Here is a 16240-nt window from a genome sequence, read left to right as displayed (position 1 = left end):
ATTGCAATCAAATTTATAACTAACACTAACACAAACACGAAGCTGGAATTTTCCTAAAGGGCTCATCATCCACTCTTTTGTTTAACTTCATTGTATCTCTTGCATGTTTTTCGTTCTCACACATTGTGTACCTTCAGTTCGCTAGACTCATCATTAAATTAGCGAATTTTGCCGTACACGACGAGCCCCACCAACAACACTTGTTCTAGTAGTATATAAACGCATGATTGGCCAAGGGGCGGTTAGTCATTTAGTCAGTGTCATCTGTGTTGCAAAGAGACGCACATACGGCTAGAAAGTGCTAGAAGCTTTGATCGGAAACAAAAATTTGAATATATATACATACATATTTCGGAAACTTTAATTCTAACAAGCGGAAAGGGAACTAAATAGAAATAATCGTTCGTTCACTATTTTTTGATTTTGTTGTTGTTATAACTGTGAGACATTTCAAACAAGTGAAACATTATGACAAATTATCATAAGCTGTGTCTATATGCTGTGTTTTTGTTGTTGTCCTGCTGTACCACACAGACATGGTCAGCATATTTGCCAGTAAATGAGGAACATAACCTAAATCAATTGGAAGGGTTACAAAAGCAACAATCTCAGCGGTATTTATATACAGAACGTCCAGCAGACAAAAGCCAAATCATCAATAAGGGCGAAACGCGAAGCGCGGTTGATACGACCGCAACAGCAGACACCAACAATGCTGCAATACCAGCATGGTACAGCGCCACAGACGAAGATACCGCTACGCTGGGTAATTGGCAATTGTTACCTCATGGATCATACGATAAAAACGATGACGTAGTGGCTGGCAATGCGCCAATACATGCGGTGGCGTGGTCTGATCGTGCGTACGAAAATAGCGATGTGTACGATGCATTTGACAGCGACGGCGACACCGAATTGGACAGCGACAACGACAACGACATGAACAACGGTGAAACCGGCGAAGAGTTAACCAACGCATATAGTGTTTTGAGTCGCAAGCGACGCGGTTTCGATGATTGGCTCATAGCGCCGCATACACGTTGGTGTGGGCGTGGCAATAATGCCAACAACAATTACAACCAACTTGGTGGCGCTTCAGACGCGGATAGATGTTGCCGGCGACATGATCATTGTCCCGTTTACATATCGGCATTCAGTAATCGGTATGAAATCTTCAACTATCGGCCATACACATTGTCGCATTGCAGTTGCGATCGACGTTTCCGTGCCTGCCTGAAAATGAACAACGACGAGCCGTCGAACACCATCGGACAGCTCTTCTTCAATATGGTGCCATCACAATGTTTCATACTACGTAATGAACGGCATTGTTTGGAACGCGATGCGAAGGGTAACTGCGTAAAGGAGACAACGCGAAAGCATGCCTATGTGCGGGAAAATGAAAAGTACTAAATATTACGTGTGCTCACATAAATATACTTGTACATGTATGTATGTAGCGACGAAGAAGTTGCCACAAAAGGCATGCAGAAATGAGACTGGCCAGTTTATTGAGCGTAATTGGGCTTACGAAGCCTTACGAAGCTAATGCAGGTGTAAAAGAAATATCGAGAAAATATAATTAAAACAAAATCAGACACAAAGACGATTTAAACATTTTGTTTGGTACGCGTGTTGTATGTGTATATGCAGCGCTAGCTAATGCAAGGCCGTTAAATGGTGTGATTGATATGCAGTTACTATGCATAGCTATGTATGTACGTAACGTAAACGCGTTTCAAATTCAAATGGTTTACCGTAAGAGCGCAGCTAACTATACATTTGAGTCACCTTGTGTCTGCTATAATTGAATGATTTGTTTAGAAACAGCAAAAATGTAAATAAAATAAGTTTCGATGTCATGCCAATATTTTCTAAATGATATTACGTGTATGTCTGATATTAATTAGGATTGAGCATACACAATTTTAGTCATTATTTATTTTTATACATATCTGTAGCTTATATAGAGCGACTATCGTATTCCAGAATACTTGTGCAGAACATAACGGCTGTAATACGATAAACTTGTTCCAAATGTCTCGATGTTGTATTGTACTAATAGTTTAACACATAGACGCTTAAAATTATACGTACTTTTCGAGCAATAAGAAGTTGAAGAAGTAAATATATATATAAGTTAATCTTAAAAAAATAGAAGAGTAGTATAAAAAAAACAGTAGGCGCTGCAAAGCATTACTATTTAATAGGATTAAGCTTAGTAATTAGAAAAAAAGCGTAAAAAATAAATTAAATTGTTACATTGATTGTACGCGTACGTTTGCATATAGAATTACACATACATACATATATAGTACTGTCAAAATATGTACCATTATTAAACACTATAGCTCACAAATAAAAATATGAAAGAATTAAAAAAAAACGTATTTTTACTATTTTAAACAAAAGTTTTTAAGCAATAAAAATATTAGTTTCATGTATGAGAAATAAAATAACTGAATAATAAAATTATAAAAAAATATATCGGTGTCATTTAGCTCTGGTCTAATATGAAAGTTCTATGTAGATAATTTTTGAAAACAAAAAAATCATAGTAGACATGATTCAATTAAAACAATGTGTCAAACATAATTGGATCCATAATGTCTAAATCAGTCATTTTGCTTTGTATTGTTTTGATTTTATAATACAAAAATAAATTTTCCAAACATTTCAACCAATTAAAATGCGTTTTTTGAGTGATAACTGAATACAAAATCATCAAATTGTAAAAAGAAAATTTATAAAAAAATATGAAAGGAAAATAAATTTACGGGCGGTCTGAAGTCGGGTTCTATAGACAAAAATTATGGATATGAAAAAGATCTAAAGCTTTTGTTTTAACACCTTTATCACAGAACCTAAAAATTTGTCTAAAAAATTAAACAGAAAATTTATAAAAAAAATATGAAAGGAAAATAAATTTACGGGCGGTCTAAGGTCGGGTCCTATAGACAAAAAATATGAATATGAAAAAGATCTAAAGCTTTTGTTTTAACACCTTTATCACAGAACCTAAAAATTTGTCTAAAAAATTAAAATAAGCAAATTTTAGTTTTGTTATCTTTTACAAAAAATTTTTTGCTTTTGCGTAAATTGTGCTAATCTAACCTATTTATTTCCCAAACACGCTGCAAATTTTCTTTTATTTAAAATTTTCCACCTTTTTAACTTAATATCGGGAACACAACCGTAATTTTCAAATCGAAAATTTTCACAAAAAATATGAACCACAAAAAAAAATTCCAAAAAAAAAAAAACAAATAAAAATTTAAATAAATTATAGCATTGTACTATATTAATGAATAATAAAAAATTTCAATATAGGAATATATTAAAAAAAATCCCGTGCGACTTTAATGCATTCGATATTTATGATTCCTATTTGCAATAAGTAGATTTTTTACAGCAGAGAAAATCCTATTTAATATTTGAATAAACGGTGTTTTTGCTTTCAAAATACAGATTTTTTAAGAAGTTAACACTCAAATAGTTACTACACAACCAAAGCTTTTCGTTCCTTTATCATTAGTGTTCCACTTTGTTACATGTTCGATCAGGTTTCATTTCATTATGTTCGTCTCACGCTCTTTTCTTTTTATAAAAAAAAACAACGTAAATATAAATAAATATTAGATATTAATTTGAAATTTGATTTTATTCATCGGAAAGCATTAATTGCATTCTTACGTTCCTATAACAGCATTACCGTTGACAAAGAGGTACATATATATGTTATGTAGGTTTATTTTTTAGCATACATATGGTACGTACGTAGGTTTTAGAAACTTTTTCTCATCAAATCTGTAGTTTGAACTTTGAGTTGCCTTGTTAAAATCTTTATATGTCTTGCATTAAAAATGGCGTATTCATAAATAAAAAACACACACATACACACATTAACACATGCTCACACGCGTATTTACGGACAAAATTGAACGATGGATCCGTCTGCTAATTTGAGCTTATCATCAAGTTAATATTTGGAAGGAGAAAAAAACCACAGACACACCGAAATCGTCAGCAGAGTTGCTCGAATATTTAAATAAATAAATACATATGTATGATTGTGTATGTATATGCATGTCCATATTTACCGCAGACTATTAAATGCATTTAAACTTGTATTTGTTTACGTAGTTTACGAATAATAGTTCTGTGTTTTCTCTACCCCTTGAAGCTATTAGTTCTGTTCTCGCATATACATACATATGTATATGTATGTTCATATAATAATAATATATTTAAAAATATTTATTATTTGTTTACTAATTTACACTCTATGCCGACTGAATTATTTGTATACGAAAAATTTGTATTTTTTACAATCAATAAAATAACAAAATCGCGCGTGTACAAAAGTCTATGTCAAAAGGCTATGAGAAGAAAATTCTGAAATTTTCGAATGGTTCACGATCAGTATTACTGGCTGGTCATGCATTCGGCATTCTTTATCATTCTCGAAAAATATGCAGTTAATAATTAGTACACATATGCATATGCAATAAACTTAAGTTATTACTTTGCTATCGATTGAAAACTCAGATTTAGAAAAAGTTGCGATTTTTTTGGTATATTTTTGTATTATTATGTTTTTGTTTTTAATAAAACTCGCACATGTAAACAAATATTTTCCAACAAATTTTATTATAATTGAAAGAACCCTCGGACTGATAAGATTTATAGTTTTATATTTAATTAAATATAGAAATTCCAGGAGCCAGGGTCATAACACGCCTCTTTATTTTATATAGAAATATTTCATATACTTGATTTTAATCACACATACACAATTGAAAAAAAAAGAAATGCTTAGTGAATAATGATTTTGCACCACAACTACTCTCTCTTTTAAAGCGTAAAATGTAAGAAAAATTATTTCAGACATATTTATGCATTATTTAATATGTAAATAAATATATTTCCATCAAAATAATGGAATATGCTAGAAAAATGGTCCAACTTAACGTTAACTGTAATTTAAAGCATTGAACATGATTAAAATTAATTCGCCAGCCAAAATCTGTCTTTTCCCGCCTGATTGCTTATAATCATTAAAACGGAACTTAATATTTATGTACGCAATTAAATTTATAAATATGTACATACAAATGTACATGAATACATTTACATATATTATATTTATGTGCTGTGACGTAAATGCAAATGTCCGAAAAATTGACTGATAAGACCGCAGCCCATGTCAAAGTACAAAATACGTTATTATTAGTACATTTACATGTGCTCACGTAAAATGCGGTGACTTTTTGAAATAAATTTTTAAAATAATTTAAATATTGTTACAGGTGTTTCTTACTAATCAGTACTGCAATTTCTAATTAAGGTATAATTTATAACCATATGACCTTGTCGTTATATATAGTTTATAAGCATCTGTAACACCCTGCAATGAAAATTATGTGTTTACGTTTGTTAGCTACAAGCAATTTATTAAATGCAGTTATGTTTTTCAAGTGCATTTTATCTGTGCGTGTTAACAAATGTTGCATAATTTGAAATTTTTGCCAAATTCGCATTTATTGTTTGCCAAATTCGCGTTATCTATCATAACAATTGCAGAAAGTGCATTAAAATCTTTACACACAAATGTAAGTCTTCTATTTTTGCCGTACGTGACAAGAAATTTCGATTTGAATAATGCAAAACATATTAACCAAAAATATACAGCGCTTGTTCAACAATTTTGTTTCAAATTTAACTTTGTTTTTACAAAAATTTAATTATGACGAAAGCATCAACCGCGTTGCACAGTTGGTTTGAGTGCGAGACGACCGTTTGCAAGAAAAATTCTAAGGTTAAAGAAAATTCTGTTCGAACAGTGTTAGCCCTTCATAAAGGTACAGGGCACAATAGACCATAGGTCGCGGTGCATACCTCAATCACTATCTATCATAAAGGTACATATACCCAGCCTTCACTTTTGTTTCCGGCACAAATATACTGCTGTGAAAACTTTCACGCAATTAGCTAGCTTCTAATGATACCACACAACTTTTGCGGAAAATGGCACTCTACAATTAGCACACTATTTTACATTCGGATTTAAAATTCCAGTGAATTAATTACATTTTTAATAATAAGGCGTATCAATTGAACCAGTTAAACCTATTAAACAATATTCTCATAAACGTCAGTTAATTGTAAAAACTGTATAAATAACATAACTAAGTTCAAGTTTACGTCGTTACTCATGCAATACGCATAATTATAAAATGTAAACAAAAACAAAAATATTGCATAAAACGTTCGAGATCATCGAGATCAATTGCATATTTTGTTGTTCACTCGATTCTATTATTAATTTTATTCGAGAGAAAAACAGCATTTTCGCTTCGTCAATTCGATGAATTCCTAGTGACGCATTGTTTGCTAGAGATTAAAGTCTAATAGCTCTGTGGAATTTCATTTTGATAAAGGCGTAATAGACATATGAAATGTGATTAAATTTTGTATTTACTTACAGATAAGATAAGAGGCTTGATCGACGAGCTAATAATATAATATATATGATATAAAGTTAATATACAACTAATTGAAGATGTTACCTTAATAGCTGCAAAAAAAAACATACAGGTACGTTAATACGAAATTATTTTATACTAATTTACCGTAAAACGTAGTAAAATTATTTATATACCAAACATGCTAAAACTGAAAAAAATAAAACTTAAAAAAATTTCATTTTTTGCCACAATTTGAAACTTAAACCAATTACATTTGATTGCTGCTAGCCTTCACGAGTCATAATTGGCAACCCAATTTCTGCTGCTTCATGTCATATCATATTCGTGCTCGAGTAAAAACAAAACTAATTCCCTTATATTTCGAAGATATTGAAAAGTGATAAGACAATTAATAAGAATACGAAGACTGCAAGTTATTGCTTTTTTTTTATCAACAACTTAGCAAACAATTGTTTGTAAGTAACTATGCGGTCGCCTTGTGACTTCCCACCGAGCCGCGAGAGTCACCTAAGCACTGACCAGAGACGGTGCCTGCTTTTCTTATATAGAGGCAGCTGCTGGCCAGTTGCGCGTGAGGTCGCCTCGTGACTTTTAAATCACATCACATCGAGCCGCGAGAGTCGCCTAGGCATGGTGCCTGCCTTTCTTATATAGAGGCAGCTGCTGGCCAGCTTGCCGTGAGGTCACCTCATGACTTTTAAATCACATCCCATCGAGATGCGAGAGTCACCTATGCACTGGCTAGGCACGATGCCTGCTTTTCTTATATAGAGCCAGCTGCTGGCCAGCTTGTCGTGAGACCACCTCGTGACTTTTAAAACAGATCACAGACGCGAAAGTCACTAAAGCAGGCACGGTATTACGGTGGCCACTACACAACGATGGAAAATACTTGCTTTTGGTTCTTTTTGGCAGAAGAGACATTAAGCTAACTTTAAAAGCATACGATTAAATTTCTTGCACTTTTTCCTGCGAAAGCTTCATAAGCTGATGATTTTATTTTATTCCCGTGGCGGAAATAACGTTCAAGTTCAAACGTACTTATGCGCCAACTCAGGAATGATTCGTTTCAACTTCGAACATTCTCTAAACTGAATTCAAAGCTCCCCAGCATCATATTTTCAACATCACGAACATTTTTCTGAAGACTTGTAACACGCTCGAGAAATTTCTGAAGAAATCAGGCTTTGAAGAAAGACTGCTCTGTCATTCCCACAGTTGTTCCACTTAAAAAAATAAACGCTGCTTATGTCAGAGTTTCTGAATTTAGTCAGAGATTATGGATCATATGAGGAACGTTTCGAATTTGTGCCCAGCTGGCAGTTCACACCTCTGACTTTCCGAAAAAACGATACCACTAGTAAAAGAAAGCCACGCACTCATCTGATTCTCTTCTGATTAATGTTTTCTTCATTCGCACTATTTTTCCAAAATAATAAAATTATTTGCTAAATACGTATGCGTTGCAACCCTGTCTTAGGTTAAATGAAGATTTTCTGCAGAACTACATATCACTGCTACGCCGCCTCCTAGTCTACTTTTAAGACTGAACGGAAAAATCTTCAGTTTTCAGTTAAGTTGATATTTAAAGTGCTTGCTAGAAAATGAAAGTGTATGAAAAAGCTGTTCGATATCGAAAAGTTTTGGACTTGCAATAATTATAAAAATACTTTTCAATAATTTCCCACCTTATTTCATGGCTCTCACTTGAGAGAAAGAGTCTTTTTAAGCATAATTTCTTTAAAAACCGGCGATTAGTAACACATTTTTAATTTTCTAAAGTTTTGGATAATTCCAAACTTGAATTTTCTTGAATAGAATTGTAGTGCATGCGATTCTACAAATTTCCACATTCATTAAATTTTCTCTACGACCGCTAGTTTAGAAGTTATAAGCATTTTTCTATTCGGCGGCTACTTGCTGTATGCTCCTGGTCGCCTGGTAGATAACTGGCATTTTGCTGCCAAATTAAATGCAAGTTTTCTGCAACCGACCGCGGATGCACCGAAAAATTCATGGCGTGTATAGCATATACAAAGGAGCAAAAATGGAACAACGGAAGTGGAAGTAATTTTAGGGCCGGATGCAAGTAAAAAGGGGTACCGGAAATGTAAAATAACGGTTCGTATTTCCGGTTTCATGTGTTTTCCGGAAGTTGTATACCGGAAACGGAACCTTTTCAAAACAGGAAATATTAGTTTTCTTTAAGTATTTCCTGTATGACAAATACTTCGTAAACAAACGTAATACATAAGAAATAAACTTAATATGAAAACTTCCGGTTAATGAAACTATTTTCATTTCCGGATTTCGATCTATATCCGGTCATGTATGTCCGCTTCCATTGTTCTATTTATGCCCCTTAGCATATGCTAAGTTTGACAAACCTTAAATTAATAATGCGCTGCTAATCGCTGGAAATTTTAAAGAAATTATGCGAAAAATACATAGTTTTTCTGAATGGTGTTTATGATTTTAGCTTACATTTTAAAATAACTTTTTTTCTTTGGAGCTTTTCCAAGCTTTCAATTTGAGTTCCAAAATAGTACACTTTTATTGGTTCGTATGAAATTCTGTAGTATGTAGGTGGAATTTTTTGCTAATGTTCTTCTTTACTCACGTTCTATGGCAAATTAAAATTAAATAAATACTGGATATTGTAAGCATATATTCCAATAAAGTGTGCCTACCATTAATTACTTCCGCTTTTATAATTGATTTCGAATTTAGCTAAATGGTGTTAAAAAAAAGGTCAAATGAAGTTTCGTAAAACTGCGGTAATAATTGAGTTGCCGCTTCTGCTGCGACACACACACACACACGGCCACTTTCCAACGAACAGTCGTCAAAGAGGCGTGAGTGAACCAAACAAATTTCTTGAATCAACTTTCAGTTTATACCTATGAACCTAACCATCACACGGGGATTTGAAGAATAAATAGACTGCCAAGCTGTAATTTGCTTTTCTTAAAAAAAATACTTGCAAAAGACTTTCTGGTATAGAAATTATTAAATTTTTTTCCTATCTCATGTTGGTATTGTGAAGAATTGCGCTAGAATGTGCACACCTGGTGCACATATATAAGCCATACACCGTTCTGTGGCACCAATTGCGGCTGGAAACGCCCGTTGTCATTTTTTATTTTTACAAATTTTCTTCATATTTTTACGCTTGCGCGCGAACGCTGGCTGCTTTTGGCACGCGCGAGAAACCTGTTGCTGCACCATACTCACATGCCCACGGGCAAACAGGCGCACTGGGTGTAAGCGTCAATTGCATGTGTGTCACGACTTCGCCCGTCGCTGGCGTTTGCACATTTTCGGCGTTGTTTGCCACTGAACCACTTCGACGCTAAGGCGGCCAGCAAAAGTTTTTAGAGCAACGCAAGAGCTACAAGCAGCGCGCAGTTGTGGCGTATCCAAAGGAAGCAAATTCACTCTGCTTGTTAATTGAACCGAAACCGAAGCGATGGCACGATGACCTCATTTTGTGTTTTTGCTCAACAATGTCAGCGGCAATTCCTGTAGTTTCTACTAGTGTCCGATTGTATCTATCGCCAGTACTTGCACCTGTTGCGTTGAGGTTTTGGCTGCCAGTGTTCAGCGGCTGTGTTAAGATTTGCCGATTGTCAGTTGCTACTGCGTGAAAGCTAGAAGTGGTTGTGTATGTGTCGCAGCGTGGCAATGGAAATTGATGAGAATCATTTTAGTTTAATATTGGCGAATGATCTGATTTAACGAATTTAGAACAAAGGAAGTCAGTAGTTAATAAAAGTCTACAAAAAAGCAGCTGCAACGGTAGATTTTCTACAAAAATGTTAGAGGCAAGACAAGAAACGAACTGTCAAACGGTTTCAAAGTAATCGTAAACAAAATTTGCCACACATTTCGTTCATGATGTCACAAACCAATTTGTTTTTCTGTCAAACGCGCTCCCCAAAAAGTAAGCATATTGAATGTATAAATGTAAATCTGTATTTTTTTTTATCTCTGAACTTCAGTTAACGGGATATTAAATATTGTTTGTGAAAATTGAATATTATCGCCAGCTGAATAATATCAAAAGTCGATAACTATTAAATGTTACACATATATCTACCAAAGTATATTTTCAAGAACGCTGTATGTGAGCAAAGATCTGTTAATTCAGGTAGTTTTAAAGTAATAAAGGGTTATTTCAAACATTGTTAATGCAACTATCAAAAAAAAAAAAATAGACAAAGCAAATCGTTTGATATAAAAAAAGTCGGAAATCGTATAGTACTAGCGTTTCTTACGATGCAAATATACTCGCGTTTTGCACAAGAACTACTCATATAAATACTAATAATGGCTAGGCCCCTAACAGTTGCGCCAAAATTAAAAAAAAACCACAGCAAGCTCTAAAAATACTTAAAAATGTGACCTGATGCGCAGAGAACGTTATATTCAAAATGAGAGACGAGGACGATTTAACCATAACAGTGTTTTTAGGTAACTTTTGCGATCTTCAGATAACGCATCTTAGAGCAATCATAGACCGTGCAACGTACCCACGACAGTCGAGTCTACGTTAGCTGAACGATCCGGATATTTACCAAGCCAACGACTGTCAACTCGGCACATTTCGCTTATTACATGAATGTTTTCTGCCGCTACAACATCAACAAGGTAAGATTTACAATACTGGCGACTTCATAAACCCGACTGTCTTAGTAGTCTTCCCCCAGCGGCCAGCGGTTAGAATTTGCCCGCGGTAGGGCATGCCTGTCGTAAGAGGCGACTAAAATCCATATGCACTGTGTCTCTTATTAAGCTTTGCCACGAAATATCAGCCTAGTTATGTTAGCAATACTCAGCTTGAACTGATATTACAATTATAGACTTTGAATGAGGTTCCTTCTGATAAAAACACATTTGAAGTTCAAGCGACAAATGTCACCAGCCATTGAGTTTGTTGGGCGCTCAACTGGCAGTAGCTTCGGCTACAAGGTCTTACTGGAGACTTAAATCTAGTACGACGAGGAGCAGAAATATTATACCACATATTATTCGTGCAAAAAAGTACAGTGTGTTAAAAATATTAAAAACGGAAATCGAATAACGGCATCTAATAACAATAAGTAATTGTTTTTAATTATGAAAATAACGGTTTTCAGCTGAATTGCAGCTTTCTTTTGAGAATTCGTGTTCAACTTGTAGTTTCGCCGCAGATTTTATTTGTTGCAATCATTTTGCGCTGTCGCTGCATTTTGTGTTCCCGTTGGTCACCGTTGCTTTTGTTTTTGCTCAGCTCAGCTGCTGCTTTGCCAATTTTCCATCTGCCACTTTTCTGCCAAATCTTGAATATCAACTTCAAAGAACTATTTATTTTTGTTGTTTTTTTTTTTTTTTGGTTTTGCCTGTCAACCAAAAGCGGTCAGTTAGCAAGCGCTGCAATGGCAACAACAACAACACAAACGACAGCTATAACAGCAACCGCAACAAGAGAGAGACTCGTTTGTTTATGTGGAGCAACCGTTGCCGCAGTAGCTGTTGTTGTTGTTGCTGTTGCGGCTGAAAGTAAGTCAGTGGGTTCTGGAGAATACGCCAAGCCATTGTCAGCTAGCTGCATTTGTTGCTCTTGTTGTTGTAACAAACATAATAATAATAAACATGTTGCTGGCCTTCATAATTGACAGTTAAAATTGAAGGTTCAACGCCGCAAGCAAAGGAAGCGAAATTTTTTTACTTATCTTTACTGCGCAGGCGCGCAGATTTCAGTGTCATTGCAGGTAAAAAAAAAACTGTTTGCTTGCAACTCTAATTTAAATTTTGCATTTGTTTTATTTATTTATGTTTGCTTTTATATTTTTCTACACTGCCGATATAGCCATGTCCGTTGCTATATATATTTTATATACGCGAGCTAGTCACTCAGTTTTTGAGATATCGATCTGAAATTTTGCACACATCCTTTTCTGCTCAAAGTACTGCTCATTTGTCGAAATGGTCAATATCGGCCCACTAAAGCATATAGCTGCTATACAAACTGAACAATCGGAATGAAGTGCTTGCATGTAAAACTTTTTCATTTGACGAGATATCTGTACGAAATTTGGAACGGAGCATTATCTAAGGCAATAATGAAATCTTCGAAGAAATTGTTCCGATCGAATCACTATAGCATATAGCTATCATGCAAGCTGAACAATCAGAATTAAATTCTTCTAAAGAATCTTCTGTTCTTGTGAAGGCTATTATAGCTTCGGAACAACCGAAGTTAACGGTTTTTCTTGTTTTATATATATTATTTTTCATTGCCACAGTTGCATTGGTTTTGTTGCAATCGTTGGACAGATGCCAAGTTGTTGTTGTGGCTGTCTGCCTGTGTTCATATTCGCAACAAATCAATTGTGCTTGTCAGTCGCAGCTTCTTACGTTTGTTGTTGTCACTGTACATTGTTTTTGTTTGCTGTTGTTATTGTAATAGTTGTTTGCAATTGAATTTGTAAATAAAAAGCTCCGCACAATTTGCTTGCAATACCACAATGTGTCTTCCCTTCGCTTCGTGCGCTGTTTTTCTTTGCCGCCGCCACTTTTCTCTGCGCTCATTTCATTCGTCATTAGTTTCATTGGCGCTGCGGCCGCTGACGGTGGCCACAAATGTGGCATTGTCATCACAAATGTGGCATTGCCGTTTCTGTCAGTTGGCGCGCGTTTTTCACAGCAGCTGCTTGAACGCGAGGATATATGCTTGGTTTAAAGTAGAACACTAGTAATCGGGTCACGAGGTTTTACACAATTTTTCGCTGCGCCAACAACTTAACACTTTGACAATAACTTACTAATAGGTAATGTCAAAATTTCAATAAGAAATGTCATTTATTGACATTTGAAAGTTTACGTAAAGCCCTGCCAGCAGCCAATATTTTTTCGACAAAAATACCGACACAAAATATACACAAAAACTAAAAACAAAAACAAAGAAACCGTTCTCACGCCAGTCGGGTCTAAAGTAGCCGGAACCAAGTGCTGTTAACTCGGCACCATTGCTCGAAATTACTTCAGAAATGGTTTCTGCCGCTACAACAACAACATACATAAATACCATACATACATAAATACATACACATTTCAAGCCAACGCTAAAATTAGAATCAAACTTAAAAATAAATTCACTCTAAAGAGACATGAGAATAATTTTTTATACCAATTGTTTTTAAAAATATACTGAAAAAAAATGAATGCAAATATTTAACTAATTCACTTACCGTATAAAACTCAATCCTTTATAGTTAAACAATCCTTTTCTCATAATTTGATGTTTTTTATGTTGATGGTATAGTTTTATGTAGCTCTTTAATGTTGGCACTTTAATTTTCAAATTCACTTCATTTTTGTTGTACTTCAATGAAAAAATTTCTCTATTAACTTAATTAATTTAATATTAATAATATTTTTTTTTTTTTGATATTTAGACTATATGGAATTAAATTAATTTCTTTATTAATATTTTTTTTTTAATTTTTTAAGGCGTGCATTTCTTTATTTTTATTTAAAAAAATATATTTATTTTTTTTTTTTGTAAATGGGTACAAGTGTATTTTTATTCCAAAGTTCTAGTTTTTATAAATGCGTTTTTAACTTAAAAAAATATATATGTATATATAATATGTAAATACAAATTTTAAAAGTATTATATATAACCACTTTTCGTTTGAATTTTGCACTTTTTTAATAAAAAAAACTTTTGTATTCATTAAAAACCAATTTTATTATTATATAGTATATGATTTTTCTTTTTTTTTTAATTATTTCCAGTATATCATTTTTTAATTTTTTTTTAATTATTACCAGTATATGATTTTTCAATTTTTTACAGTGTATGATTTTAAATTTTTTTTCAAATTATTTCCAGTATATAATTTTTGAATTTTTTTTTAATTACTAAATTACCAGTATATGAATTTTCAATTTTTTTTTAAATTTCTTACAGTGTATGAATTTTGAAATTTGTTTTTAATTATTACCAGTATGTGATTTTTAAATTTTTTTTTAAAACTTTTTTCAGTGTATGATATTTCAAGTTTTTTTTTTTTAATTATTTCAAGTGGTGGTGTATGGTTGGTTTTTAAATATATTCTTATTCATATTTTTTGTGTGTTGTTTTCACTAAATTATTTACGTACTTTCGCATAATTCTAAACTTTATATTAAAAACTCATTAATAACTTTTTTCCACATATTTAAATTTTTTCTTAAATTTTACAAATTTTCATTTTTTTAAATATTATTTATTTTTTTTCAAATATTTCACATTTTCAACTTCGCTCACACTTTATGCTAACTCAAGTATTTACCTTTCCCACCTAATATATTTTGCGCGTCAATTGCGCACGCGTGCGTTCGCTTTTTCGCAACACAACTTCACCGTGGCAGCGCCAAAGAACATTTGCGCATGCGCCAAATTCTCGATTGCAACTTAGACGCTGGCCAAGACAGCATCATCTTTGTGCAGAAACATCACCTGGCAATGGCCATGAACGAAATTTTCCTTTCTTGTTTTTATTTTCTTCTTCTTTCAACATTTATCTATGTAAAGCTGACATTCTCTTTTGCGGTGAAAAGTGGCGTTTGCAAAAAAGTAAATATGGAAAAGTTTTTCTATCGCCGCAGTGACGGTGAGCAGAGTTCAGCGTCGAACCGCTTACCCAAGCAAGGTTGCATGCACATAGGTCCACATGTATGTATGTATGTATGCATGTATGCACGTATGAATGCAACTGGAAGCAGGGTACACATGTGTTTGTGTGTGAATTGGGTTATTTGTTGATTGAGGAGCTGATGTCGGTCTAAAGTGGGGCAAATGCAAAACAAGCAAACACCTGTCGAAAAGTCGTTTCAGCCGTTAAATTGGCAATATGCGCTGAAATTTCCATAAGAGAGGCGTTTGTATAAAAAAATATAACAGCATTTTCTCAAAAACTCTTATATCTATTTCCAGTGAACGCATATTAAAAGGAATTAAATTACAAATAACCCAAATATATTTTATATTTCCAGAACAGTTGCAGATACTTACCGTGCTAATCATCGGGTGTCCTTAGCGGTGTACAAACAGTAGAATGTGTACATAAATAGCGAGACCTAGTGCCAAACGGCGAGCAACGTCCACCATTTGTCACGAAAAATTCAACTTTTGGGAGGAGTGCACAATAAATGTTCATCTTAACTTTAAATTACTAAAATTCGTATTTCACAATACAATTTCCATCGAATGTATGCTAATAAATTGTATTTTTTTTTTGTAAATATAGAAATTATTAAAAACACTTTGATAAAATACTTTTAAAAAATGGCATTTTTTTAAATTTTTTTAAGAATGTTTAAGTTTTTTATTTCTTTCTTTATTTTGTATTTTGCTTTTAAGAATTTTTTATTTTAGTTTTTTGAAAATATTTTTATTATATAATTTATCATATTTTTAAGTTTATTTTAGTATTATACAATTTATCATATTTTTAGGTTGTTTTTTTATAAAATTTTTTTTTAGAAGTATTTATTTAATTAATTTTAATTTTTGTTTGAAGTATTTGAATTTGTTTAGTATTGTTGGTTGTTTTTTTAAGAATTTTTATTCAATTGTTAAAAATTTATTTAATTTATTTTCTTAAAAATATTTAATTTTTTTTAAGAATTTTTAAGTTTTTAGTTTTGTTAGAACTTTTATTTTATTTTAAAGATTTTTTATTTTTTAAAGAATTTTTTAAATTTTAAATTTTTTTTTGATA

General features: G+C 33.0%; 3 protein-coding genes across 7 annotated transcripts in view; 2 read left to right on the top strand and 1 right to left on the bottom strand.

Annotated features, from left to right (window-relative positions):
• Positions 1–13867, bottom strand: part of cyr (cypher) — an 80760-nt gene extending 66893 nt beyond the window's left edge. Inside the window, exon 1 of the mRNA XM_036359460.2 lies at positions 13721–13867. The gene's annotated coding sequence lies outside the window, so the exon portion shown is untranslated. The remainder of the gene's footprint in view (positions 1–13720) is intronic.
• Positions 1–15805, top strand: part of ord (orientation disruptor) — a 28387-nt gene extending 12582 nt beyond the window's left edge. The window contains exons 1-3 of one of the 5 annotated variants that reach the window (XR_011396505.1): positions 5447–5612; positions 6488–6597; positions 15513–15805. The gene's annotated coding sequence lies outside the window, so the exon portion shown is untranslated. Of the gene's footprint in view, positions 1–5446; positions 5613–6487; positions 6598–15512 lie in introns of those variants that run through there. The other 4 variants (XR_004975832.2, XR_004975831.2, XM_070110002.1 and 1 more) reach the window with 4 other exon arrangements.
• GIIIspla2 (Phospholipase A2 group III) lies at positions 235–2690 on the top strand. The gene has a single exon (XM_036359566.2). The coding sequence runs from the start codon at positions 469–471 to the stop codon at positions 1411–1413; it is 945 nt and encodes a 314-aa protein (XP_036215459.1). The 5' UTR covers positions 235–468; the 3' UTR covers positions 1414–2690.
• Positions 15806–16240: the final 435 nt, after the last annotated feature.

The sequence above is a fragment of the Bactrocera oleae genome, chromosome 5 (assembly GCF_042242935.1).
Source record: "Bactrocera oleae isolate idBacOlea1 chromosome 5, idBacOlea1, whole genome shotgun sequence".
Classification (NCBI taxonomy): Eukaryota; Metazoa; Arthropoda; class Insecta; order Diptera; family Tephritidae; genus Bactrocera; species Bactrocera oleae.
This window is presented reverse-complemented; position numbering and strand designations above follow the sequence as displayed.